The sequence below is a fragment of the Myxine glutinosa genome, chromosome 8, assembly GCF_964187855.1.
Source record: "Myxine glutinosa chromosome 8, kmMyxGlut1.1, whole genome shotgun sequence".
In the NCBI taxonomy this organism is placed as follows: Eukaryota; Metazoa; Chordata; class Myxini; order Myxiniformes; family Myxinidae; genus Myxine; species Myxine glutinosa.
This window is the reverse complement of record NC_136268.1, coordinates 80,059,097-80,084,969: the sequence shown is the minus strand read 5'-3', so window position 1 is coordinate 80,084,969 and position 25,873 is coordinate 80,059,097. Positions and strand designations below refer to the sequence as shown.

Here is a 25,873-nt window from a genome sequence, read left to right as displayed (position 1 = left end):
TTGATGATCTTAAGTAAGGTGATGGAAGAAAGAAAGAAAAAAAAAAGAGGAAAAAAAACCATATCAATTTTGATGATTTATTCTATGACCCAGCTGATATGAAGCAAGCCAATTGATTTTTGCATCTTTTTGGCCTCCATCACCAAAGGTGGGTGGAGGTTATGTTTTCACCTATCTATCTGTAAAGAGTACTGGTGTTGGCTTAGTGGTTAGAGTGCAGGATTGGGATCTGAGGATCCTTAGTTCGAATCCAGGTCGATCGCTGAATTAACGCCAGGGGGGTTGACTCAGCCTGCCATCCTTCTGAGGTCGGCAAATTGAGTAGCAGCTTGCTGAGATGAATGATCCCGGTGTGTACCCCGAATTAGAATAGGTACACCATATCCATGCGCAACGTAAGAGGCGACTAAGGGTTGGCGTCAGGAAGGGCATCCGGCCATAAAAACATTGCCTCAAACAGGGAACCATGATTGTCATGGGGGCCGCAAGGCTAACCCCCGCTCCAGCGGGGCAAAATGGCCTTAAAACGATAATTCATATTCATCATTCATATCTGTAAACAGTACATCTCATAAAAATGGGACAGATTCGGACAAAACCTGGACAGTTTAGATGTGTGACAAGGAAGAATCTGTTCACTTTTGGTGAAGATCAGGATACGATTTTAAAAAATTCTAAGCGATTCTTCACCATTGAGAGAAGGGGCCAAAATGACAACACGATAAAACTTTGGGTACGGATTATGACAAAGCTTGGTGGATGAGTTTGTCTGGTGACAAGAACAGGCCGATTAGATTTCGATTAACGTCGAGATGCAGATCCGGCCTATCAGTGGGGTACAAAACGTAAAATGGCCAGCCTCGTGGAGGTATGCATTCTACCGAGTGCCGTTGTAGTTAATATACTGTAATGCACTGATGTTAGCCGATTTCCATGCAAATGATAGGGAGAAAAGAGCAGAAAGACGACGTGCAAGAGTAGCAGAGCAGGTTTTTAGAACCGATGCCATCCGATCCAGTTACAAAACCGGAATCGAGGGCTGCCAGAAACCTGTTCACCTTTTCAGGTGAAAAAGACAGTCCAGCAGCAGTTGGGTGTGACCGAGTAGGGTGGGTACAGAGAGCGAGGGATTAGGGACAACATTTGGAAGCAAAGAAAGAATTGGGCATACGGAGCAGAGTCGGCTGCGGTGACATTTGAAAGGACACCACAGCCGACTCCACTCGTTTTCCTTCAGCACTGCAATAATGCGTCATAATCATAATATACCAAAAGTAGAATTGTTTGTTCTCCGTTCTTAATGCCAATCAAATTACTATGATTAAAATGCATTTACAGCTCTTACTTTATACTCTTACCTTCCATTCTCCTTTCTTTTTCACCTTCTGGATGACATCAGTCAAGATCTCTGCAAATGTCACAGCATACAGCATTACATTCCACCTGTGTGTGGTTATCAATCTATAGAGGGGGAAAAGCAAACTAATATATTAGCTGGGTATGGGGTGGAGGGGGGACACTGGGATGAATGCCGCTTCAAAAATAAACAAAAGTAAGGCAAGGTACCAGACTATTTAACACTCTCAGGTGCGAGAAGACAGAGCAGCCATGGTTGTACAACAAGTGCGTGTATGTATATATGTAATAAACATAAGGATTAAGTTGTAAATTAAAAACCTTATATTTTAATAATTTGCTCACTTACCGATGCAAAATTATGTAATGTACCTTTATAAGCACATAAATGACATCAGTTTCCCTCATCAAAGCATATTTATCTCTGGCACCAAAGGTGGATGGAGGTTATGTTTTCATCCGTCTGTCTGTCTGTGTCTGTGAACAAGATATCTCAAAAAGTTGTGGGTGAATTCAGACGAAATTTGGCGGATTGGTTGTGTATGTGACAAGGACGAAATGATTACATTTTGGTGAAGATCGGGATTCGGATCGTATAAAATTTTAAGCGATTCTTCACCATTGGGAGATTGGGCCAAAAACTATATATAGCAGGATATCTCAAAAAGTTGTGGAAGGATTTGGACGAAACTTCGTGGACCCGTTGGGCGTCTGATAAGGACGATTTGATGCTATGTTGGTGAAGATCCATATCCGGATCAGGCTAGTAGAATCTTTTAAACGTAAACCGTTCACCTGGATACAAAACGTAAACTGTTCACTTACCGGAGGTATGCTCTCCACTGAGATCAATAGTCATTTCTACTGAGACCAACATTTTATTCAAGATCAATAGAGTTATCACCTAATTATCTTTTGAATATATCATAAACAGAACAATGCCTCCGATTTACTTGTAAAAACAAGCATTTGTAGTTTTTACTGCAGACTATGTTCACACCAATATTCACAGAGGCAATTAAGACCATATTAAACAAGGATAGCCAAGAGGTATGCGCACTTACCTCTGAATTGTCTAACCTGAGTTCCAATGCCGACCCAGTTATAAACTGCCATCCCGGTGTTTCACAGGCTCAAGGCATCAATGTGTGTGCCCATCCTTCGGATGGATGTTAAATTGGGTGTCTTGTGTGCTAGCACTAGCTGGTGGATGTTGACGATCTAACGGTGTCCTCCATCAAGAGCGAGTTATCACCGGCATCCTGGCCAAATTCAAAATTCCTGCTCCAAGATATTGAATCAAACGTTCGGCTGGGCCAGCCAGTCAGTAGATTTGGGCCAACAACCTTCCCTGGCCGACCCCACAATGAGGGAATAATTGTGGCTGTTGAAGAATATCTGGGTATTCTTCGGCGACTTCGATGATTTACAGTGCCTTTAGAAAGTATTCTTTTTACACCTTACACCTTTTTACACAAAGTATTGACACCTTGAATTTTTCCACATTTTGATGTGTTAAAGCCTGAATTTAAAAAGGATTAAATTATTAAATTGAGATTTTCTTTGTCACTGATCTACACATAATACCCCGTCATGTCAAAGTGGAATTATTTTTTTAGCAATTTTTACAAATTAATCAAAAATTAAAATCTGATATGTCTCAAGTCAATAAGTATTCAACCCCTTTGCTATGACACTCCAAATTAAGCTCAAGTGCATCCAATTTCCTTTGATCATCCTTGAATTTCCTTTGATCGTCTCTACAACTTGATTTGAGTCCACCTGTGGCCAATTCAATGGATTGGACATGATTTAGAAAGAAACACACCTTTTTATATCGGGTCCCACAATTGACAGTGCATGTCAGAGCAGAAATTCCACCATTAAGTCCAAGGAACTGTCTGTAGAACTCCTGGGGAAGGGCATAAAACAACTTCGAGAGTTTTTTTTTTTGTATACAAGATCGAGGCTCGTGTAAGAGCTAACATTAATCACAAAAAAAAAAAACTGACACATAAAACATGTGAGAAAGGGAGCGGGAAACAAGATGGGGAGAAAGAGGGAAACACACAAGTACAACAGTAGAGAACAGGGAAATCGGGAGATCTGTGGGACATAGTGGGCTTGGGGGGAGGAGGCATGGGAAGGGGGGGGGGGGGCTAAACTCTAGGAAGGAGTTTAAATGGATGAAGGACATGGAAGAAAGGAAATGAAAGAAAATGAAAATGAAATTGAGGAAGGAAATGGAGGAAATATGGGAAGGAGTTTAAAGTTCCCAAGAGCAGAATGAGCTCCATCATTAGGAAATGGAAAGAATATGGAACTACCGAGACTCTTACTCGAGCTGGCTACCCGACCAAACTGAGCAACCGAAAAGAAGGACCTTAGACTGCAGGGAGGTGACCAAGAACCCAATGACCACAATGAACTACAGAGTTCTTTGGCAGAGATGTGAGAACCTGCTGGAAGAACAACACTCTGCAGCACTTCACAAATCTAGGCTCTGTGGAAGAATGGCCAGACAGAAACCACTCCTGAGAAAATGCAGCACTTCTTGAGTTTGCAAAAAGGCACGTGAAAGATGATGTTAGATCTCAAAAAGATCTCAAAATGTACAATGCAAAATATTCTGTGGTCTGATGATACGAAAATTGAACTATTTGGCCTGAATGCAGTGCTATGTCTGGCGGAAACAGAGCACAGCTCATCACCCATCTAACAACCTCCCTACCGTGAAGCATGGTGCTGGCAGCATCATGCCATGGGGATGCTTTTCAGTGGCAGGGCCTGGGAGATTTATAAGGATAGAGGGAACAATGAAGAGGGCCAAATCATTGAGGAGAACCTGCTTCAGAGTGCAAAAGACCTTAGACTGCAGCAAAGATTTACATTCCAATAGGACAATGACCTCAAGCATACAGACAAAGCAACACTAGAATGGCTTCAGAACAAGAACGTGAAAGTCCTTGAATGGCCCAGCCAAAGTCCAGACTTGAATCCCATTGATAATCTTTGGAAACACTTCAAGATTGCTGTTCACTGATGCTCCCCATCCAACTTGACAGAGCTTGAGCAAATATGCAAGAAGAATGGGAGAAACTCCCCAAATCCAAATGTGCAAAGCTGATAGACACACCCAAGAAGATTTGAAGCTGTAATCACTGCCAAAGGAGCTTCTATGAAGTATTGACTCAGGGGGCTGAATACTTACGTAAATTAGATATTTGTTTCATTTTCAATAAACTTGTACAAATTTCTAAAAACAAGTTTTCACTTTGTGATTATGAGATATTTTTGTAGATCAGTGACAAAAAATTTAAATTTCATCCATTTTATATTCAGGATGTAATGACAAAATGTGAAAAAGTCAAGGGGTGTGAATACTTTCTGAAGGCATTGTATATAGGCTGAAATGGACCAAAACATGACCTCCACATACCGAAGGTGGACAGACGTTATGTATTCACCCGTTTGTGAGCAGGATATCTCAAAAAGTCAAGGACAGATTCGGACAAAACTTGGTGGACAGGTTGGGCGTGTCACAAGGAAGAATCGATTCGATTTTGGTGAATATCTGGATGTATATCCAGCCTATCAGGGTGCAAAACGTAAACTGTTCAGCCTGGCAGAGGTATACGCTCTACTGAGTGTCGTTCTAGTCAGAAGCGAGTTGGGGTTTTTTTGTTTGTTTGTTTTTTTAAGTTAACCTTTCATAAAGTATGGGTGGCACTGTGTAACTGGAAACACGCCGTTGTGCCGTTAGCAGCATAGGTGGTGGTAAAACCCCAAAATGGCATTGCTCACCAGTGGAAAAGCCTAACCGATGTTACTCACTGATGTGTATGAGTCTTAACGCTAATTAGTAGACAGTGAGTTAAGTTATCTCAAGGAGATCCATGATACCAGCCGAAATGTGAACCTGTATTAAAATTATGGTATGCTTCATGTTGATTGGCTAAAGCAGTAAACATAACCATCAATGTTGGCACATGTGATATAAGTTATTATAATTAAAATTTAGTATCTGCCAAAGAGGTTTACTGTCATAAATCAGGGTTAATAATAGTTACCCGATTATTGTTATCTATTCTATTTACAGCATGTTGTATTCCCTTGTGTTATATTCCTATCAAACAAAAAAGTTCATTTGAAAATAAAGAAGTGCTGAGACATTGTGTTGGTGTAAAATTTCAAGCGGCTACACTAGCAATGCTAAAATCATCAATTCCGCAAGGACAGGTTCACCTCAAGCAACACCAGGTCACTAATCACCAAAAATCCTATTAAATCACCTTAAAACCCCTATGTGAAAAGCTGTGAGAAAGTGTAGCATCTGAAATCCCACTATTATCAACCTTCCTTGGCACCTCTGAGCTCATCACCACATGCAAAGCTTTCATCCGCAGCTTGATGGAATACTGCTCTCCCCTCTGGGCTGGTGCTCCTGCCTCACACCGAGCTCGGCTTCACACTTTAGAAATCAAAGCTTTCAGGATTATTGGAATCTCCTGCAATGAAGCTGATTCTGTGGGCCTTTCACCATCTCACCGCAGGCAGGTTGGTGGTCTGTTTTCTCCCGACTCCTCTCTGGCCTAGATTCTGGCCTCCCCAGCTCTGTCTGTGCTCTGTCCCCCAAATATTCCTGCAGGATGCACAACTGCCAGCAACCTTCTTCTTAGTCAGGTTCACTATGTTTTTTCGTTCAAAATCATGGTAGATTAGCAAACCTATACATTTTTGGAAACGTTATTACATGGAAAATCTGAAAATCAATGTTTACATTTGCCAATTCCGACCAATTCGACCAATCGACCAATTCGACCATTCGCTTCGATCGACCATTCGACCAATTCGATTCGATTCGATCGACCATTCGACCAATTCGATTTGCCAATCAATTTGACCGACCTTTGCTTGTGTGGAACGGACTGTGAAAACGATGCGGGTTATATTGTCGGATACGACACACAGGACAGTGATGACGAACTCTAAATGGCATATTCTGTAATCGTGTATGTTTGATGCCATTGACTGCCTGTGTATATTTTGTCATTGACTGCCTGTGTAGATGTGAAGTTATACTGACTGCATGTGTATATATCATTTTGCTGACTGCCTGTGTATGTTTGGTGATATGAATTATTGTGACACATTTTGATGTTATTAACTGCCTGTACAAAATGATAACATGTATTTGATTATGCAACTTATCGCGAATATAAAGACTATTTTGCAATTCAAAACCTTTGATTCGTGTCTTACCATTCCCCATAGCACTAATTTGATACTTTCATTGGATTCCTTGTCCCTGAAAATATAGGTTTAGTATATTTTTAAAAGTTTTTAGGGTAATTAGAGGCAGAAATAGAACAAAATATGTATTTTACAGTGGCCATTTTGAAAATCCAAAATGGCTGCCATACAGGTATCTCTCCAAATGTAAACATTGATTTTTAGTTTCCTTATGCTACAACCTTTCCAAAAATGTATATGTTTGCTAATCTACCATGATTTTGAACGAAATATAATTTATTGACATAGTGAACCTGACTATCTGGTGAAACTGCCAAAATCAAGACTCTCTGCTCACCTTCACTTTCATTCCTCTTTTCTCCCGCCTCTGGAACAAACTCCCACACTCTCTTCAATCCCACAACTCCCTTCAGGTCTTTAAAACAGCTGTTCACCACAATCTCTTAATATCCCCCCCATTCAAAACCTTGATCTTTTCCACCCCCGGTAATACACCCCAAATCCACCTCTTCCAATCTGTGACTTCATTCCTGAAATTTCTTGTTGTGTCAATTTGTTTTATACCATGTACCCCTCCCTCCTACTCCCCCGCCCCAGCCCTCTCTCTCCACAGATCTCTCGATGTCCCTGGTCTCTACTGTTGTTGTGCTTATGTGCTTCCCTCTCCCCCCGTCTTGTCTCCCGCTCCTTTTATCATGTTTTGTGTGTCCATTTATGCCTTTTGTGTTTAATGCGTTAGCTCTTACACGAGCCTCGACTTTGTATACAGAAAAAAAAAAAAACCTTTTCTATTAATAATCGAGGAACCGAAAACCTATCACGGATGGACAGATGGCCTCCACGGACTTCGTCGACTGAGGCTGTTGCTCTGATGGGCACGAAATTTTCACCATAGGAGCACCTCCTCATGTAGAATTTTTTAATGATAAAATCATAGGTCATGTGGTACAGGAGCCATCTTGGAGAAACCGAAAAATGTTGCACCTCTATATCTCCAAAACCGCTGCATGTAAAAAATTGAAACATGGCTCATTGTAAAGAAATCCATATGGGGAATAGGTGTTGTTAACGATGACATCATTGGTGCCATAATTATGATGTCATAATTTGACAGGGACAACGCTTAGCCTGATCAGTTCGAAATATATTGAGCGTGACCTATGCAACAATTAGTTAAGAGAACATAAATTTATGATGTCATCGCTCACGTGGTCTGGCAGCCATATTGGGTTAAAGAAAAAAAAAATGTTCAAAAACAAGAGTTGGCTCACAACAAGTTGACTGCACAGGGTAAGTATTCTATGAATACCATCTAGTTGTTTTATGTGTCCGTTTATGGTTTTTGTGTTCTATGTGCTAATGTGCCTTTAATGTGCTAGCTCTTACACGAGCCTCGATCTTGTATTCAAACGAAAAAAAAAAACCACACCTGTTCAGGGCTGACAACATAGCCAAGGTGCAAGCCAAAGTGAAGTCACTTCAGGCAATTCTCAACAACATGCAGCAGAGTTCCACCACCTCATTAAGGTCTGGTATCCCTTAAAGCAACGCAACTCTCATAAGGTGTCAATAACAAAGACCTTGAGGTCATTGTGACCTAATAAAAAATAAAAAAAACAGATGATGCTATCGGCCTGTTGTGGTCTCATTGCAGGCCAGATTGGTGGTCTCATATTTGATTGGCTTGTCATCTTGCACCATCTGCTATCTCACCACCACTCCTCCCCTGCCCCCTTCTTGTTGGTATCCTGACAAAATTCCTCCCGTCTCGACATAAAGTAACCTGCATCAGCATGGCAACCTGTTCATGGTTGCTTCTAAGCCATGAAACCATTTATTTACCAACAGCGGGCACCCTACTAATCGTAGAAAAAACCCAGATGCATCCGAGAAAAAAGAAATTTCATTGTGAACCACAACCTGCATTCATTTACCAATTGCTCCGTATATGGAACTGGGATCACAGATTCAATTCCAAGTCTGGTCTTTTTATTGCCTACCAAGCCTTCCAAGGAGCTTTCAGACAACATCCCAAATCTCTCCTTTATCAAAAAAACTTTCACTCCCTGAAGGTGTGCGCGATTCATTTGCTCAATTCTCTATTATCTGTCGATTCGTGATACACTTTCCCCATTCCATGTAAAACTCCTCCACGATCATGTATGGCGGTATATACAGCAATCAACCGCCTTTTCCATGACCCTTTAAGACCAGAAGAAACTCCAACCTTTAATCCGTGGATTTTTTTTAAATGCTTGAAAATTTGCGTCATGGTTACACTTAAACATCTCATCGAAAGAATGGTTTATATCCATGATGCAACCCCATGCCTAACAGGCATCAAAAAGGGAATATATTAGCAGCTTTGTTGAAGAATTAGAGCAAAGAACAAAACTACAAAGCAATGGCAAGAAAGCCATACAAACCACATTATTAATGCAACATACCAATCCTGGAAGCACAAGTACAGACAACCATTGCACTCGGCAGTCTAAGATGACAGACTGTGCCGACGGATGTCGAGCGTCCGCCAGCACAAGCTACACGATGTATAATCGCTTCCCCCTGTGTATAATTACCATGCAATTTGCAAATCACTGCTCTCCTCCTTATGCCATTTCCCATTAGGCTGCGGTCAGTGACTCAAAAGAGCATGTACATCGCAACAACTTGGCCCAAGTCCTTCATGAACCAAATGGCCAGGCAGAATGCTCGACTGACGCCAGCAGGAATTTAAAATTTGGCTAGGGTGCTCGAGATAACTCGCCTACTCTGTCGAAAGACACCAAGGGATGGACAACACCCACCAACTAATGTTAGAGGACGGGACAACGGCTCACGTGACGACACACCGCCTGCAACGCACCGATCCGACAGTTGATAGCCAGCTCGGGCCGAGAGTCAAACTAAACGAGAAGGGATGACATGAGACCAAGATAATATACAGCTCAAATAGTAGTGGTACTAACCCTGCACTGTCCTGTTGGACTTGCAGTCATTGCTCGAATTGATAAAATGCCCATACTATTAAAGCCAAGCCAAATGGTACTCGGCGGAGGAAGAAAACTACCCGTTACCATGAGCAAGGTTTTCTGGTACCTTCATGGTGAAGCACGGAACACCACAGTCATCCTTATTGGGATTGCTGTCATTACCTCTACCATCAAAAGTGGGGAACAAAATATCCGTTTGTTAACAAAATATCTCAAAAAGTTATGGATGGATTTGGACGAAACTTGGTGGATCGGTTGTGTGTGTGTGTGTGTGTGTGTGTGTGTGTGTGTGTGTGTGTGTGTGTGTGTGTGTGTGTGTGTGTGTGTGTGTGTGTGTGTGTGTGTGTGTGTGTGTGTGTGTGTGTGTGTGTGTGTGTGTGTGTGTGTGTGTGTGTGTGTGTGTGTGTGTGTGTGTCAAGGAAGAATCGTTTCAATTTTGGTGAAGATCCGGATCAGGATCCAGCTAGTATAATTTTTTAAGTGATTCTTCACCATTGAGTGATACGGCCAAAAACGAGGGGTAGATCAGGGTATGAAAGACTGGACCTATGGTGATTGATTTTGATTAAATGCGATTCTGTATTGCGATTTTCTGGTCTACTCTGATGTACAAAATGTAAACTGTTCACCAGCCGGAGGTATGCTCTCTACTGAGTGCCGTTCTAGTTCTGACTGTTTTTAATGCAGATATAAACTAGAACACCACTCAGTAGAGCGCATACTCCCGCCGTGGGTTTAGTTGGAATAATACGTTTTGTTTAACATCCCCTCTCCCCAAAACAATAAATGAAAAAGAAAGTAAGCCCTAACTGTCAGAGAATTTATTTTGATATATCTCGGAATTAGAGAAAAACATCATTTAAGAATAAGGATAAAAGCTTTAATGCCGTAAAACAGAAAAAATGTTTCCCAAAAAAATTTCCAGGATCCGGAATAATATCCTGAGCTTCACCAAAAACTAATCAATTCTTCCTTATCCCAAGGGCAATCATCCCACCAACTTTCATCCAAATCCGTTCAGAACTTTTCCAGATATCTTGTTCATGAACACACGAACACACGCACACACACACACACACACGTTACTCCCTGGCGGGAGTAATAAACCTGTAAATCAGAGCCAGAATTATTTATTTGGTCTGGTATGCCCATGCAAGGTTTCTTCTTCTTCAGCCTCAACCCTGGGTGAATATGCGATCTTTTTTTTTAAAGTTGGAATTTTGCCAAATCTGTTTTATTCGTTTGTTAATATACCTCAGCCATTGACAAATCTGGAACCAAGTCTTTATAAGCTCATCAAATACTGACACCGCAAATGACATTCGCTGAGCTAAATGTTTATATCTCTTCTGAGGTTAAAAAAAAAAAAACGTTCAAGCATTATACGTATCAAACGATACATTTTATGAAACGGGGAAACCTAATACACACTATGGTGGTTTTAAAATGACAGAATATGTCTTTATTAGAAAAAAAATATTTAACATTGAAGATGACGCTGCTAAAAAAAATACACCGCTCTAACGCATAACCACGAGTTTAAACTACATTTACAACAAATATGAAAACTATTTTCATATCACAATGTTAAATATAGAATATATAGAAGATAATGTTTAAAAAAAAATGAGCCCTATCTTCCAATGGTAAAAAAATCCTTCAAAAAATTCCTGGATCGGGAATAATATACTGAGCTTCACCAAAAACTAATCAATTCTTCCTTATCCCAAGGGCAATCATCCCACCAACTTTCATCCAAATCCATTCAGAACTTTTCCAGATATCTTGTTCACAAACACGCGCACGCACGAATGCATTACTCCCTGGCAGGAGTAAAAATATTGTAATAACTAAACATTCTTCCTTGCTTCCTTCTGTGTCAGTGCTGCTTCATCTAGTCTAGAAGATTACCGCAGAGCATACCGATTCTTGATAACAATTAAACAAAAGTAACGAGAAAAGAAAGACGACTAAAGAAAAGAACTAAACAAAGTAATATGAGGCCTGATCTCGTGTGTGTGTGTGTGTGTGTGTGTGTGTGTGTGTGTGTGTGTGTGTGTGTGTGTGTGTGTGTGTGTGTGTGTGTGTGTGTGTGTGTGTGTGTGTGTGTGTGTGTGTGTGTGTGTGTCGCTCGTCGGTATACAATTCCATACCCCGAGGCCGATTGTCCCAAAATTTGCTGCACCACATGGTGGATGAACGTCACATTAAAAATTTACAATTATTTTGATCAAATCGATGTGAAACGAAAAAATAACGCTGCTCTGGCCGATCGAGGGTCCTCTCGGAGGGGATTGGGGGCTTGGCCGACGCCTCCGCTGTTCCGAGTCGTGTTCGAAGGCGAATTGTCAGGAATCAAACCAATTCCATTCAAGTATTTATATTCCATATGTAGAATGGAAATTAATATGTAGAGGGGTCCACAGTCGCCGCACGATCCTGCAAGACCTCAAACATGGAAATGAGGCCATTTGGCCCATCATTGCCGGGGTGCACTCCCGGGTTAACTTTTGCGACATCTCTAAACCTCAATATCCTTGATTGTTTACTAAGATCCAAACAACCCGAATTTGATCAGATCATCCAAGTCAGATATCATCATCAGATAGATGATCAGATTGATCAGATCAGATCATCCATGATAGATAGCAATTTTAAAGTAAGTTCGCCTAATGCGACTTGTGAGACCGCTTCGTTGGGTGGTAAACTTGGTACTAACGTCAAGTTGTTAATTTCGAGTTCAACGATAGCATAATAATTAATAGTTCAGTGACAGGTACATGTCATGCAAGTCGTCGGAGGTTACCCAAGCCCATGTTACAGCGACTCCATCGCAGGGTCTTCATTTATATTGACAAGTGCGACCCCATTGGGGATCAAAACCCTCATACGAGCCAAATGAGTTACCCTACCAACGCAACGGAAGGTCACCAGGTGAGAACCCCAAAAGGTGCAACTCGATTCAACGCAAATAGCAGGAAATGGCAGGTGCAAGACGTCTGTGAGAAATCAGACAAAGCCGTTAATATTTCAAATCGTCCGCGTGGACGAGAATACGTTATATGTAGATGAAAATATCGGAGCTTTGAGCGGGGATGACCGAGCGAACATGACAAGCCGACGCCCAGTGGCGCAACACGTAGGGAACAAGTGCGACCCGTCGCCTCCTTCGCACACGGACGATCAACAACACAAACACCCGGACTTCCGGAACCGACCATTAAATAACGACAAATATGTCGATATAAACCCAGACGAGGTGAAACGAGGGCACTCGAGCTCGGGGATAAACAAACGGCGCCGCTTCACGGACAACGCCGAGACGGAAGTGGGGCTTCCTGGAGCCCGGGCGCTCACTAGGAAAACCCGTAGGCTTCACCGAGGCCTATTCTGTCCTCGCCTTGTTGCGTTTACCGAATGACCAACTCGCACCGGGAACAGAAATCTCTCACGTCGGCGTCACACTCTTAACCGTACGAAGTACCGACCAAGTTTGACTTACTATCGCCCACCACGCCTTTGAGTCCGTGCAACGGAGCCATCTTGACTCTTGTCACCGCGTCCACAAACCGGCTGCACGCAGAAGCAGAAGAACGCGTCTGCTTGATTGATTGGTTTCCTTTATTATTTATTTATTATGTTCCCACAATAAATTTTTCAACCAGCCTTTTCCCTAATGTTCTTCTTCTTCAAAATACTGCCGTCTTCAGAGCCGCGAGGCCACGCCCTCATGCTCGCGGACAACCTTTTCATTCTCAGTCTGCTTTTTAATGGCCACCATCCACCATTATCCCATCTTTTGTTATCCGCGATAACCTGCGAACCAGTGATGGGAATCTGGCGAAATTTGGTACAATTATGTAGAATGATGTAAAGATGAACTGATTAGATTTTAGGGTCAACAGGTCAAAGGTCAAACTCTGAAATAGGTCTATAACTTCTTTGATATTGCAATATAAATAAATGCATAGAAATGTCTGTAAATATAGCACAATGGAATATGTCTGAAGCTATATTTATATTGGACATTTTTATATTGATTGGATTTATTTATATTGGACTGAAGGAACTGCGCTCCAACGCGAGTCGAAAGAATTGACGCGACCAAAGACGGAATTCGTCCGAGTTGCTTTATTGAAACAAAACAGCTCAGGTATTCTGACAAGCCCGTTTATCGGGCAGCAATATATATACACATTTATGTCGGGAGGTTTGCCCGGCAAAAGCTATACCGGGCATGCCCGGGTGTCAAGGGCGAGCCTTGGAAAGGCGAGTCTGGACCTGCCCGGGCGTGTTTGGCTGCGGCCTGGCAAGTCGAGGCTGGGCGCTCTGGGCGAGCCCTGGAAAGGCGAGAGCGGGCATGCCCGGACGCTCTGGGCGAGCCCTGGAAAGGCGAGAGCGGGCATGCCCGGGAAAGACGAGACCGGGCGTGCCCGGGAGGTTCGGGCGTGCCCGGGAACAGTGAGTCCGGGCATGCCCGGGAGAGGCGCGTCTGGCCGTGTTCTGGCCGGTGCAAGGCGATTGTGTGCATCCAGCGGTAACCGCTACACACGCCCCTCCAGAATCGACCTGCACTGGCAGGGTCAATTTAAGGGGGGTCCGGATGACCCGGCCGAAGCGACCCCTGGAGGGTCGTGGGGAGGGGTCCGACGTGGTGGTGGGTGGTCGAGCGGGGGGAACTGTGGACGGGGGGCGGCCTTGCCGCGGAGGAAGGGCCAACCGTGGTGGTCGGTCGACGTCCATGTGCGCCGGTTTGAGGCGGTCCACAGAAATCCGGTCCGGCCGGCCGCCGAAGTCGACGATGAAAGACTTGTCGCCCCGTCGCAGGACCCGGAAGGGCCCGTCGTACGGCGGCCGGAGTGGCCCCCGGTGCGCGTCATGACGCACAAAGACGTACTCCGCTGTGCGAAGCGCCGGGGGGACGTAGGACTGGGGGCCACCGTGGCGGGACGTCGGCACGGGGGCAAATCGTCGGGCGGCCTCCTGGAGGTCCGAGCGCTGGCGAGCGGCGGACCAGGGACTGGTAGCGTCGGGCACGAATTCGCCCGGGACGTGGAGCGGCTGGCCGTAGACGAGCTCGGCGGCGGACGCCTGGAGGTCTTCCTTGGGGGCCGTGCGAAGGCCCAAAAGGACCCACGGCAGCCGGTCGGCCCAACCGTCGTCCTGAAGGCCGGCCATGAGTGCGGCCTTCATGGAGCGGTGAAACCGCTCGCACAACCCGTTGGCTTGGGGGTGGTAGGCCGTGGTGCGGTGCAGCGTGACCCCCAACGAAAGGGCGACCGCGCCCCAAAGCTCAGACGTGAACTGTGGGCCGCGGTCGGACGAGATGTCCGCTGGTGCACCGAAGCGCGCGACCCAGGTGGCGATGAACGCCTGCGCCACGTCGGCGGTGGTGGTGGAGGCGAGGGGCACAGCCTCCGGCCACCTGGTGGTCCTGTCCACCATGGTGAGCAGGTGGGTGAACCCCCGCGAGGGGGGCAGGGGACCCACCAGGTCCACGTGGACGTGGTCGAAACGCCGTTCAGGCACGGCGAAAGGTGCCAGCGGGGCCTGGGTGTGGCGGTGGACCTTGACCCGCTGGCAGGCCGTGCAGGCGTTGGCCCAGTCGCGGATGTTTCGTCGAAGGCCGTGCCAGACGAAACGCGCTGACACCAGCTTCTGAGAAGCTTTCCGGCCCGGGTGAGAAAGGCCGTGGATGGAGGCGAAGATGCGGCGCTGTCAGGAAACGGGCACGATGGGGCGAGGCTGGCCCTGGGAGACGTCACAGAGCAGGACGGTGCCCGCGAAGGGAATGTCGGCCAGGCGGAGGCCCGTGTCCACCGCACGGAGTGCCTGCACCGAGGCGTCGGTGGTCTGGTCGGCCGCCATGAGCGCGAAGTCCACGCCGAGGTGCACCGCGTTCGCGCTGGCCCGAGAAAGACAGTCGGCCACGGCGTTGTCTTTGCCGGCGACGTGCCGGATGTCCTTGGTGAACTCCGACACGGCGGAGAGGTGGCGCTGCTGGCGGGCCGACCACGGCTCCGTGACCTTAGCCATTGCGTAGACCAACGGCTTGTGGTCGACGAAAGCCGTGAACGGGCGGCCCTCCAGGAGGTGTCGGAAATGGCGAACGGCCAGGAATAGCCCGAGCAGCTCGCGGTCGAACGTGCTGTAGTTTAACTCGTTCGGCCGGAGTTACCGGCTGAAAAAAGCGAGTGGCTGCCAAACCCCGTCCACCCATTGCTCATGGATGGCGCCCACCGCGTAGTTGGAGGCGTCCGTAGTGAGGGCAATGGGCGCGTTGAGCACCGGGTGAGCCAGCAGCGTTGCGTCGGCGAGGGCCCGTTTGGCGCTGGCGAAGGCCGCGTCCATGGCCGCGGACCAAACAATGTCATGCTTGGCCGGCTTGCCCCGGAGGGCCTCGTAAAGGGGCCGCATGAGCTGAGCAGCGCGGGGCACGAATCGGTGATAAAAATTCACCATGCCGAGGAACTCTTGGAGGGCCTTGTTGGAATGGGGACGCGGGAACGTGGTGATGGCCTCGACCTTGGTCGGCAGCGGCACAGCCCTGGTCTTGGTGATGCGGTGGCCCAAAAAGTCAACGGTCGTCGCGCTGAAGTGGCATTTGACCGGGTTGACAATTAAGCCGTGCTCGCTGAGGCGACCGAACAGTGTTCGGAGGTGGAGGAGGTGCTCGGCGCGGGACGTGCTGGCGACGAGGATATCGTCCAGATAGACGAAAAGAAACGGCAGGTCGCGCAGCACGCCGTCCATCAAGCGCTGGAATGCCTGGGCCGCGTTCTTGAGGCCAAACGGCATCCGCAAAAATTCGAACAGGCCAAACGGCGTGATGACGGCCGTCTTCGGGACGTCGGCCGCCCGGACAGGTACCTGGTGGTAGCCCCGTATCAGGTCAATTTTCGAAAAGATGACCCGTCCCGCCAAACGGGCGGAAAAGTCCTGAATATGCGGGATCGGGTACCTGTCGGGGGTGGTAGCGTCGTTGAGACGGCGGTAGTCGCCACACGGGCGCCATCCACCCCCCGGCTTTGGCACGATGTGCAGTGGCGAGGCCCACGCGCTATCGGAGCGCCGCACGATGCCGAGGTGCTCCAACGCGTCAAACTCGGCCTTCGCCACGGCGAGCTTGGCCGGGTCGAGGCGGCGGGCCCTGGCGTAGACCGGCGGGCCCGTAGTGGGTATGTGGTGCTCGATCCCGTGCCGCACCGCGACGGCCGAAAACGTCGGCCGCGTGAGGGCCAGGAATTCCGCGAGCAGGCGAGCGAACTCGTTCGCTGCCGGGAGGGCGCACGCCAGTTCGGTCGGCGCGGAGCTGCTCATCGTGCACGCCAGGGAGCTGAAGGTCTCGGCGTTGACAAGGCGACGACGTTTGACGTCGACCAGCAGCCCGTGCGCGCAGAGGAAGTCGGCGCCCAGCAAAGCCATGGGGACGCAGGCGGTCACAAAAGTCCATTGAAAACGCTGGCTGCCGAAGCAGAGGGTGACGACGCATGGGCCGAAAGTGCGTATGGCCGAGCCATTAGCAGCGACCAAAGAGGGGCCGCAAACGGTGTCCCGCCTGTCCTGCTCGGAGGCGGGTATGATGCTCAGTTGGGCGCCGGTGTCACACAGGAAACGCCGCCCAGACGCTTTGTCCCGAAAAAACAGCAAGTTGCCCGAGTGGCCGGCGCTCATGGCTGGGAATGAACGCCGGCCCGGCCGTTTCCCGACCTGCCGAAAGTGCACGGGGGCCGGCACGTCCGAGCCTTGTGTCCGAACCTGGCGTGGTAATAACACCACGCACGGTCAGGTGGAGGCCCCGGCCGTCGTGTCGGAAGCGGGCGGTGCGGCGTGGCGGCCGCCAGTTGCACCGGCAGTTCGGCCTCCGACCGCGCAGGGCGCTCGGGCGTCGTGGGCGTCGCCTCGGACGGCGGCGGGCTCCAGGTAACTGCGCCGATGTGCTGGCCCGCCGAGGAGATCTTATTGGCTTCCCTGGCGAGGACGCGGGAATCCGTGATCAACGTGCCAGCCAGGGCGAGGCGTACCGGGTGAGGCAGCTGGCGAAGGAACAGCTCGCGGAACAGAAAATCTGGAGAGTGCTCACCGAGCAACGAGAGCATATAGTCCATGCGCTCTGAGGGGCGCGTGTCGCCGAGCTCGGGCAGAGCGAGCAGGCGCCGTGCGCGTGCTGCCGGTGAGAGGGCGAAAGCGTCGAGGAGGAGTGTCTTCAGCGCGTCGTATTTGTCAGCAGCCGGCGGGTGCTCGAGGAGGCTCAAGGCGCGGGCCGCGGTGGTGGAACCGAGCGCCGCCACAACATGGTGGAAGCGGGTGTCGTCCACGGTGATGCCTCGCAGGGCGAACTGAGAGTCCGCCTGAGCAAACCAAACAGCCGCGTGAGCCTCCCAGAAGGTAGGCAGTTTAAGCGTCACTGCCGTATCCATGTCGGTAGGTCACCAATGAAGGAACTGTGCTCCAACGCGAGTCGAAAGAATTGACGCGACCAAAGACGGAATTCGTCCGAGTTGCTTTATTGAAACAAAACAGCTCAGGTATTCTGACAAGCCCGTTTATCGGGCAGCAATATATATACACATTTATGTCGGGAGGTTTGCCCGGCAAAAGCTATACCGGGCATGCCCGGGTGTCAAGGGCGAGCTTTGGAAAGGCGAGTCTGGACCTGCCCGGGCGTGTTTGGCTGCGGCCTGGCAAGTCGAGGCTGGGCGTGCCCGGGCGCTCTGGGCGAGCCCTGGAAAGGCGATAGCGGGCATGCCCGGACGCTCTGGGCGAGCCCTGGAAAGGCGATAGCGGGCATGCCCGGACGCTCTGGGCGAGCCCTGAAAAGGCGATAGCGGGCATGCCCGGACGCTCTGGGCGAGCCCTGGAAAGGCGAGAGCGGGCATGCCCGGACGCTCTGGGCGATCCCTGGAAAGGCGAGAGCGGGCATGCCCGGGAAAGACGAGACCGGGCGTGCCCGGGAGGTTCGGGCGTGCCCGGGAACAGTGAGTCCGGGCATGCCCGGGAGAGGCGCGTCTGGCCGTGTTCTGGCCGGTGCAAGGCGATTGTGTGCATCCAGCGGTAACCGCTACAGGACATAGATTTATATTGGACATCTTGCCTGAGAGGGAATTGCATTTGAGTCCGTTTGTCTGTCAGTCTGTCTGTCTGCACAGAATAAATCAGATTTTCTCTGCAACCGTTGGTCCGATTTACAGGAAATTTTCACCATAGGTGCACTTCCACCTGTATAATTGTTTAATGATAATTATGACGTCATAGGTCACGTGGTCCGGGCGCCATCTTGGAAAAACCAAAAAACTTTGCTCCTCTATATCTCGGAAAGTGCTGCAAAGACAAAAAGTAAGACTCAGGCTCAAAAAGGCTCATTGTAAAGAACTCTCCATGGGGAATAAAATATGTTAATGATGATGTAATAGGTGCCTCCATTATGACGTCATAATTCAACAAGTACAAAACTTCATCTGATCAAGATGAAATTTATTGAGCGTCATCTAGGGGCGGATTGGTGGAGACAAAAATATAATGATGACGTCATCGGTCACGTGGTTCGGCCGCCATATTTGTTTTAAAACAAAAGCCTTAAAAACCACTGAAAACATGTCCGGGAGAGGGTCTGCAATCTCTGATTGCTCTATCTTGTTTGTTTTTTTGCAATTAACTCATCTTTAATCGGATTTTTTTGTTGCATTCTTCATGCAAATCCCGTCCATCCTCGGATTGAATGGTGAACATACAACGAAGAAACTGCATTCTACTTGAAATGTTAATGTATATATACATATATATATATATATATATATATATATATATATATATATATATATATATATATACATATATTAGCTTGGCTCGGCTCGCTGCGCTCGCCTCACCACACGTCGTTACCGAGGCACGGGCTTATTTTAGCTGAGGATAATGACTGTACCTGAGTTGCTGTGTTGTCATGATTTACACCAATCATAATACAAACAATATTATTTTTCACAAATGTATTTGTTGTGTTTGTGATATTACATTTTTATAGGCAATTTGGGTTGAAGATTTAGGTTGAATGTTTTATTTTCAAGAAAGAACCCCTCAGCAAATACCTAGGGCAGGGGTAGGTGCAGACTGGAAGTTTGGGACGATTACACCTCACCACCACGTAATTAAAAACACCTCACCACCAAGTAATTACAAACACCTCACCACCACGTAATTCAAAACACCTCACCACCAAGTAATTCAAAACACCTCACCACCACGTAATTAAAAGCACCTCACCACCACGTAATTCAAAACACCTCGCCACCACGTAATTCAAAACACCTCACCACCACGTAATTCAAAACACCTCACCACCAAGTAATTAAAAACACCTCACCACCACGTAATTCAAAACACCTCACCACCAAGTAATTAAAAACACCTCACCACCACGTAATTCAAAACACCTCACCACCAAGTAATTCAAAACACCTCACCACCACGTAATTCAAAACACCTCACCACCAAGTAATTAAAAACACCTCACCACCAAGTAATTTAAAACACCTCACAGCCATAAAACACATAATAAAAACACCTCACAGCCATAAAACACATAATAAAAACACCTCACAGCCACGAAATTAAAAACACCTCACCACCACGTCATTTAAAAACACCTCACCACCAAGTAATTCAAAACACCTCACCACCACATAATTAAAAACACCTCACCTCCAGGTAATTATAAATACCTCACCACCACGTAATTCAAAACACCTCACCACCATGTGATTTAAAAACACCTCACCACCACGTCATTTAAAAACACCACACCACCACATAATTCAAAATACCTCACCACCACGTGATTCAAAACCACCACAACGTTATTAAAAACACTTCACAACCACGGGAAGAAAAGTTTGAGGGAGTCGTTTAGTGACAACACAGACACTGCCCAGATGTGTAGATATATAGATAAATGACTGCACCTGAGTTGCCGTTTTGTCATGGTTTAAACCAATCATAATTCAAACAATTATTTTGCACAAATGTATGTGTAATATACGTGATATTGTGGCGGGCACAATGGTCAATAATTCCGCGCACCAGTGGATGGCGCGAGCGTCCGGGCGTGGAACTGAGATACATGCCCCGCCTTTCGGCCGTTCGGCCACCACCGGGGGCAAGGCGTGGCCTCGGGATATATATGCGGGCTCTAAGGTCGAGCCAGCCTAGTGCTGATGTGCGAGCTTGTAATAAAGTGCTTTCGTTTGTATCCACGCGTTGTGGCCTACCTTTCTGGCAATCGAGTCATGTGTGCACAGCACCACACTGGTGACCCCAACTGGTTCAGCTGTTGCTGACCCCCGAACGCACCATGGCTATCAACGCCGTCACCATCAAACTCCCGGAGTTCTGGGAAGCGCAAGCCGACGTTTGGTTTGTGCAGGCCGAAGCTCAATTCCAACTCCGGGGCATCACGGCGGACGAGACCAGGTACTACCAAGTGGTCGCCGCCCTCGAGCCCGGCACTGCCGCCCGCGTCGTGTCCATCCTTCGGCGCCCCCCGGGCGACCACAAGTACGAGGCGCTCAAACGTCTCCTCCTCGCCACGTTCGGGCTCATGGAGGTCGAACGCGCCGACCACCTCCTGGACCTTCCCGCCCTCGGCGACACACGACCATCCGTCCGGATGGATTTTATGCTGTCCCTGCTTGGAGACCAGCGCCCGGATTTCTTATTCCGAGCACTTTTCCTCCGACAGCTACCTGTACAGGTGCGCCTCGCGCTGGCCGGTTCCAAAATAACGGAACCCCACGCCGTGGCCGGAGAGGCCGACAAATTTTTCACGGCCTGCGACACGCAGTCGGTGTACGGCGCTGCCGTAGTGGATCCCGGTGCGGAGGCTCCAGCGCCCCCTGCTTCCCTCGTGGCCGCTGCTACGCCCCGCCCACTACCGCCGCCGCCACCACCACCGCCGCCGGCACGTCCGACGCGGCCGCCGCCGCCGCAAACCTGTTGCTACTACCATGCCAGGTTTGGCCACAAGGCTAGAACGTGCCGCCCGCCGTGTTCTTTTGACGGGTCGGGAACGACCGGGCCGGCGCTCACTTGCGGCCATGAGCGTCGGCCATTCCGGCAGCCTCCTGTTCATCACGGACACCTCATCTGGTCGTCGTTTTCTGTGCGACACGGGAGCGCAGGTAAGCGTCCTCCCTGCCTCCGCGTCCGACAAGCAAGCCACGGGCCGGGGCCCCGCTTTGCTTGCCGCCAACGGAACACCCATCCGCACATTCGGGAAGCGTTGCCTCTCACTGCGGTTCAGAGGGCAGCGTTTCAAATGGTCGTTCGTCACCGCCAGCGTGCCAATGGCCCTGCTCGGTGCGGACGTCCTTTGTGCGAATGGGCTGTTGGTGGACGTTAAGCGTCGACGTCTCATCCAGGCCGAAACCTTCAGCTCGCTCGCTTGTTCGCTGAGCGGCTCGTTGAGCAGCTCGCTGAGCGGCTCACCGAGCAGCTTGCCGAGCGGCTTGCTGAGTGGTTCTGTCCCGGCGAGATTAGTTTCTACGCTTCCGGCAGTGGACGGGTTTACCCGCCTCCTCGCCAGTTTCCCGTCACTCACGCGGCCCACCTTCTCAGCGGTGGCCATCAAACACGGGGTGGAGCACCATATCCCCACCGTCGGCCCACCGGTCTACACCCGGGCGCGCCGCCTCGACCCCACGAAGCTCGCCGTGGCGAAAGCGGAGTTCGCCACGCTGGAACGGCTGGGCATCCTACGGCGCTCCAACAGCGCTTGGGCCTCTCCTCTGCACATTGTGCCCAAGCCCGGCGGCGGATGGCGGCCGTGCGGTGACTACCGCCGGCTCAACGATGCCACCATCCCCGACCGCTACCCGGTCCCGCATATTCAAGACTTTTCCGCCCGGTTGGCAAACACGACCGTTTTCTCTGAGGTGGACCTCATCCGGGGCTACCACCAGGTCCCCGTACAACCGGACGATGTCCCAAAGACGGCCGTCATCACCCCTTTCGGCCTCTTTGAGTTCCTGCGGATGCCTTTTGGGTTGAAGAATGCGGCCCAGGCGTTCCAGCGGCTCATGGACAGCGTCTTGCGCGACTTACCTTTCATCTACGTCTACCTGGACGACATCCTAGTCGCGAGCGTGTCCCGGGAGGAGCACCTGCTCCACCTCTGTACGCTCTTCGAACGCCTGGGCCAGCATGGCCTGATCATCAACCCCGCGAAGTGCCGTTTCGGCGTCACTGCCATCGACTTATTGGGGCACCGCATCACCAAGCACGGGGCCATCCCTTTACCGGCCAAGGTGGAGGCCGTCAAGAGTTTCCCGCGCCCCCGCACGATCAATGGGCTCCAGGAATTCCTGGGCATGGTCAATTTTTACCACCGCTTCGTGCCCCGCGTCGCCCAGCTCCTGCGCCCCCTGCACGAGGCCCTCCGGGGGAAGCCGGGCAAAGGTGACATCGCCTGGACGGAGCCGATGGACGTGGCGTTTGTGGCCGCAAAGCTGGCCTTGGCCAACGCCACCATGCTGGTGCACCCGGCGCCCGATGCACCAATCGCCCTCACCACCGACGCGTCGGACTACGCGGTGGGCGCGGTGCACGAGCAGTGAGTGCGTGGTGCTTGGCAGCCGCTGGCGTTTTTTATCCGGCAGCTTCGCCTGCACGAACGCCGCTACAGCACCTTCGGCCGCGAGCTGCTCGGACTCCACCTGGCGGTCCGGCACTTCCGCCATCTGCTCGAGGGCCGCCCGTTCACGGCTTTCGTCGATCACAAGCCCCTTGTGTTCGCGATGGCCAAGGTCGCCGAGCCATGGTCAGCCCGGCAGCAGCATCACCTCTCTGCCGTGTCCGAGTATACGACGGACATCTGTCACGTCGCGGGTAAAGACAACCCGGTGGTGGATTGCCTTTCCCGGTCCGTCGCACACGCGGTCCACCTCGGGATCGACTATGCCCGGATGGCGGAGGACCAGACCGCCGACCCCGACGTACAGGCCTTGCGGACCGCCGTCACGGGCCTCCGCGTCACCGAGGTGCCGTTCGACATCGCGGGCACGGCCCTCTTGTGCGACGTCTCCCTCGGCCGGCTGGCAGCTCCCTCAGCTGCTGGCTGGCAGCGCCCGGTTTTCGACGCCATCCACGGCCTGTCCCACCCGGGCACGAAGGCCTCCCAGAAGCTCGTCGCGGCGAAGTTCGCCTGGCATGGCCTCAGGAAGAATGTCCGCGACTGGGCCAGGACGTGCCTCGCGTGCTTGCACGCAAAGGTCCACCGCCACGCGCGCAAAGGTCCACCGCCACACCCAGGCCCCGTTGGCCCCGTTTATGGTGCCCGAGCGTCGGTTCGACCACGTCCACGTCGACTTGGTGGGACCTCTGCCCCCCTCGCGGGGGATCACCCACCTCCTCATGATGGTGGACCGCACCACCCGGTGGCCGGAGGGCGTGCCATTGGCGGCGACGACTGCGGCTGACGTCGCGCAAGCCTTCATCGCCACGTGGGTTGCCCGGTTCGGTGCCCCCTCGGACATCTCGTCCGACCGCGGCCCCCAGTTCACCTCGGAGCTCTGGGGAGCGCTGGCGCAAGGGCTCGGCGTCAAACTGCACTGCACCACGGCCTACCACCCCCAGGCCAACGGCCTGTGCGAGCGCTTTCATCGCTCGATGAAGGCCGCGCTCTGGGCCAGCCTCCGTGACGGCAGCTGGGCCAACAGGCTCCTCTGGGTCCTGCTGGGCCTCAGGATGGCGCCCAAGGACGACCTGCGCGCGTCCTCGGCGGAGCTGGTCTTCGGACAACCGCTGCGGGTGCCGGGCGAATTCATCCCCGACTCCACGGTTCCTTGTTCCGCGGCGCAACAGCGCTCCATCCTGCAGGAGACCGCCAGGTTCGCCCAGGTGCCGACGGCACACCACGGTTGCCAGACCTCCCACGTCGCCCCGGAGCTTCGCACGGCAGAGTACGTTTTCGTCCGGCACGACGCCCATCGGGCACCGCTGCGGCCCCCGTACGACGGGCCCTTCCGCGTGCTGGAGACCGGGGACAAACATTTCACTGTGGACATTGGCGGTGCCCCGGATCGTATCTCCGTGGACCGCCTCAAGCCGGCCCACCTCGATCTGGACCACCCCCCGCAAGCAGCTCTGCCTCCGCGTCGAGGCCGCCCCCCGGCGGTCAGGCCCCAGGCACCCCCCAGCCCCACTAACCCCCAGCCCTGCACGCATCGCCGGGGGGCGTTTCGGCCGGGTCATCCGGCTTCCCCGCAAGCTCACCCTTCAGGTGCGCGGGAATTCTGGGGGGGCGCGTGTGGCGGGTACAATGGTCAATAATTCCGCGCACCAGTGGGTGGCGCGAGTGTCCGGGCGTGGAACTGAGATACATGCCCCGCCTTTTGGCCGTTCGGCCATGCCCGGGGGCAAGGCGTGGCCTCGGGATATATATGCGGGCTCTAAGGTCGAGCCCGCCTCGTGCTGATGTGCGAGCTTGTAATAAAGTGCTTTCGTTTGTATCCATGCGTTGTGGCCTACCTTTCTGGCAATCGAGTCGTGTGTGCACAGCACCACAATATCACATTTTTATAAACAATTGAAGTTGAAAACTTAAGTTGGAAAAAAAAAAAATCCCCAAAAAAATCCCCCCCAAAAAATACCCTTAGGACATACCGACGGGAGAGACATGTGCATACCAGAAGTTTGGTACGATTTCACAAAAGTTTGAGAAAGTAGTTCAGTGACAAGACAAGGCAAAACAAGACAAGACAAGACAAGACAAGACAAGACAACACAAGACAACACAACATAGACACTGCACAGATATAGATAGATAGATATATATCGTATTATAATAGAGCAAACGTATATGGTTCGATATGTATGTATGTATGTATGTATGTATGTATGTATGTATGTATGTATGTATGTATGTATGTATGTATGTTTATCTGCGACGAACACGTCTTCTTCTTCTTCAAATAAAATTACCACCCTCTTAATTAACCCTCTTAATTGCGTTAAGACTGCTGAGACCCCTCAGACCTTTGATGACCCTTTAATTCTCCCAAGACCCTTCAGACCACCAAGACCCCTGAAGACCCAAAATACCCTGAAGACTCCCAAAGACCCAAAATACCCTTCAAGGCCCTGAGGCTCAAAAAGACCCTGAATACCCAAAGACCCTGAATACCCAAAGACCCTGAATACCCAAAGACCCTGAATACCCAAAGACCCTGAATACCCGAAGACCCAAAACACCCCGAAGACCCAAAACACCCTGAAGACCC

The 25,873-nt window shown here is 50.2% G+C and overlaps 1 protein-coding gene across 1 annotated transcript in view; it reads right to left on the bottom strand.

The window, feature by feature from the left end:
* LOC137432623 (syntaxin-binding protein 1) overlaps positions 1-13,324 on the bottom strand; it is a 116,888-nt gene extending 103,564 nt beyond the window's left edge. Inside the window, exons 1-2 of the mRNA XM_078783430.1 lie at positions 13,105-13,324; positions 1,359-1,408 (exon numbers count right to left, since the gene is read on the bottom strand). Of these exons, the coding sequence (XP_078639556.1) occupies positions 1,359-1,408; positions 13,105-13,144 (90 nt within the window). The 5' untranslated portion in view covers positions 13,145-13,324. The remainder of the gene's footprint in view (positions 1-1,358; positions 1,409-13,104) is intronic.
* Positions 13,325-25,873: the final 12,549 nt, after the last annotated feature.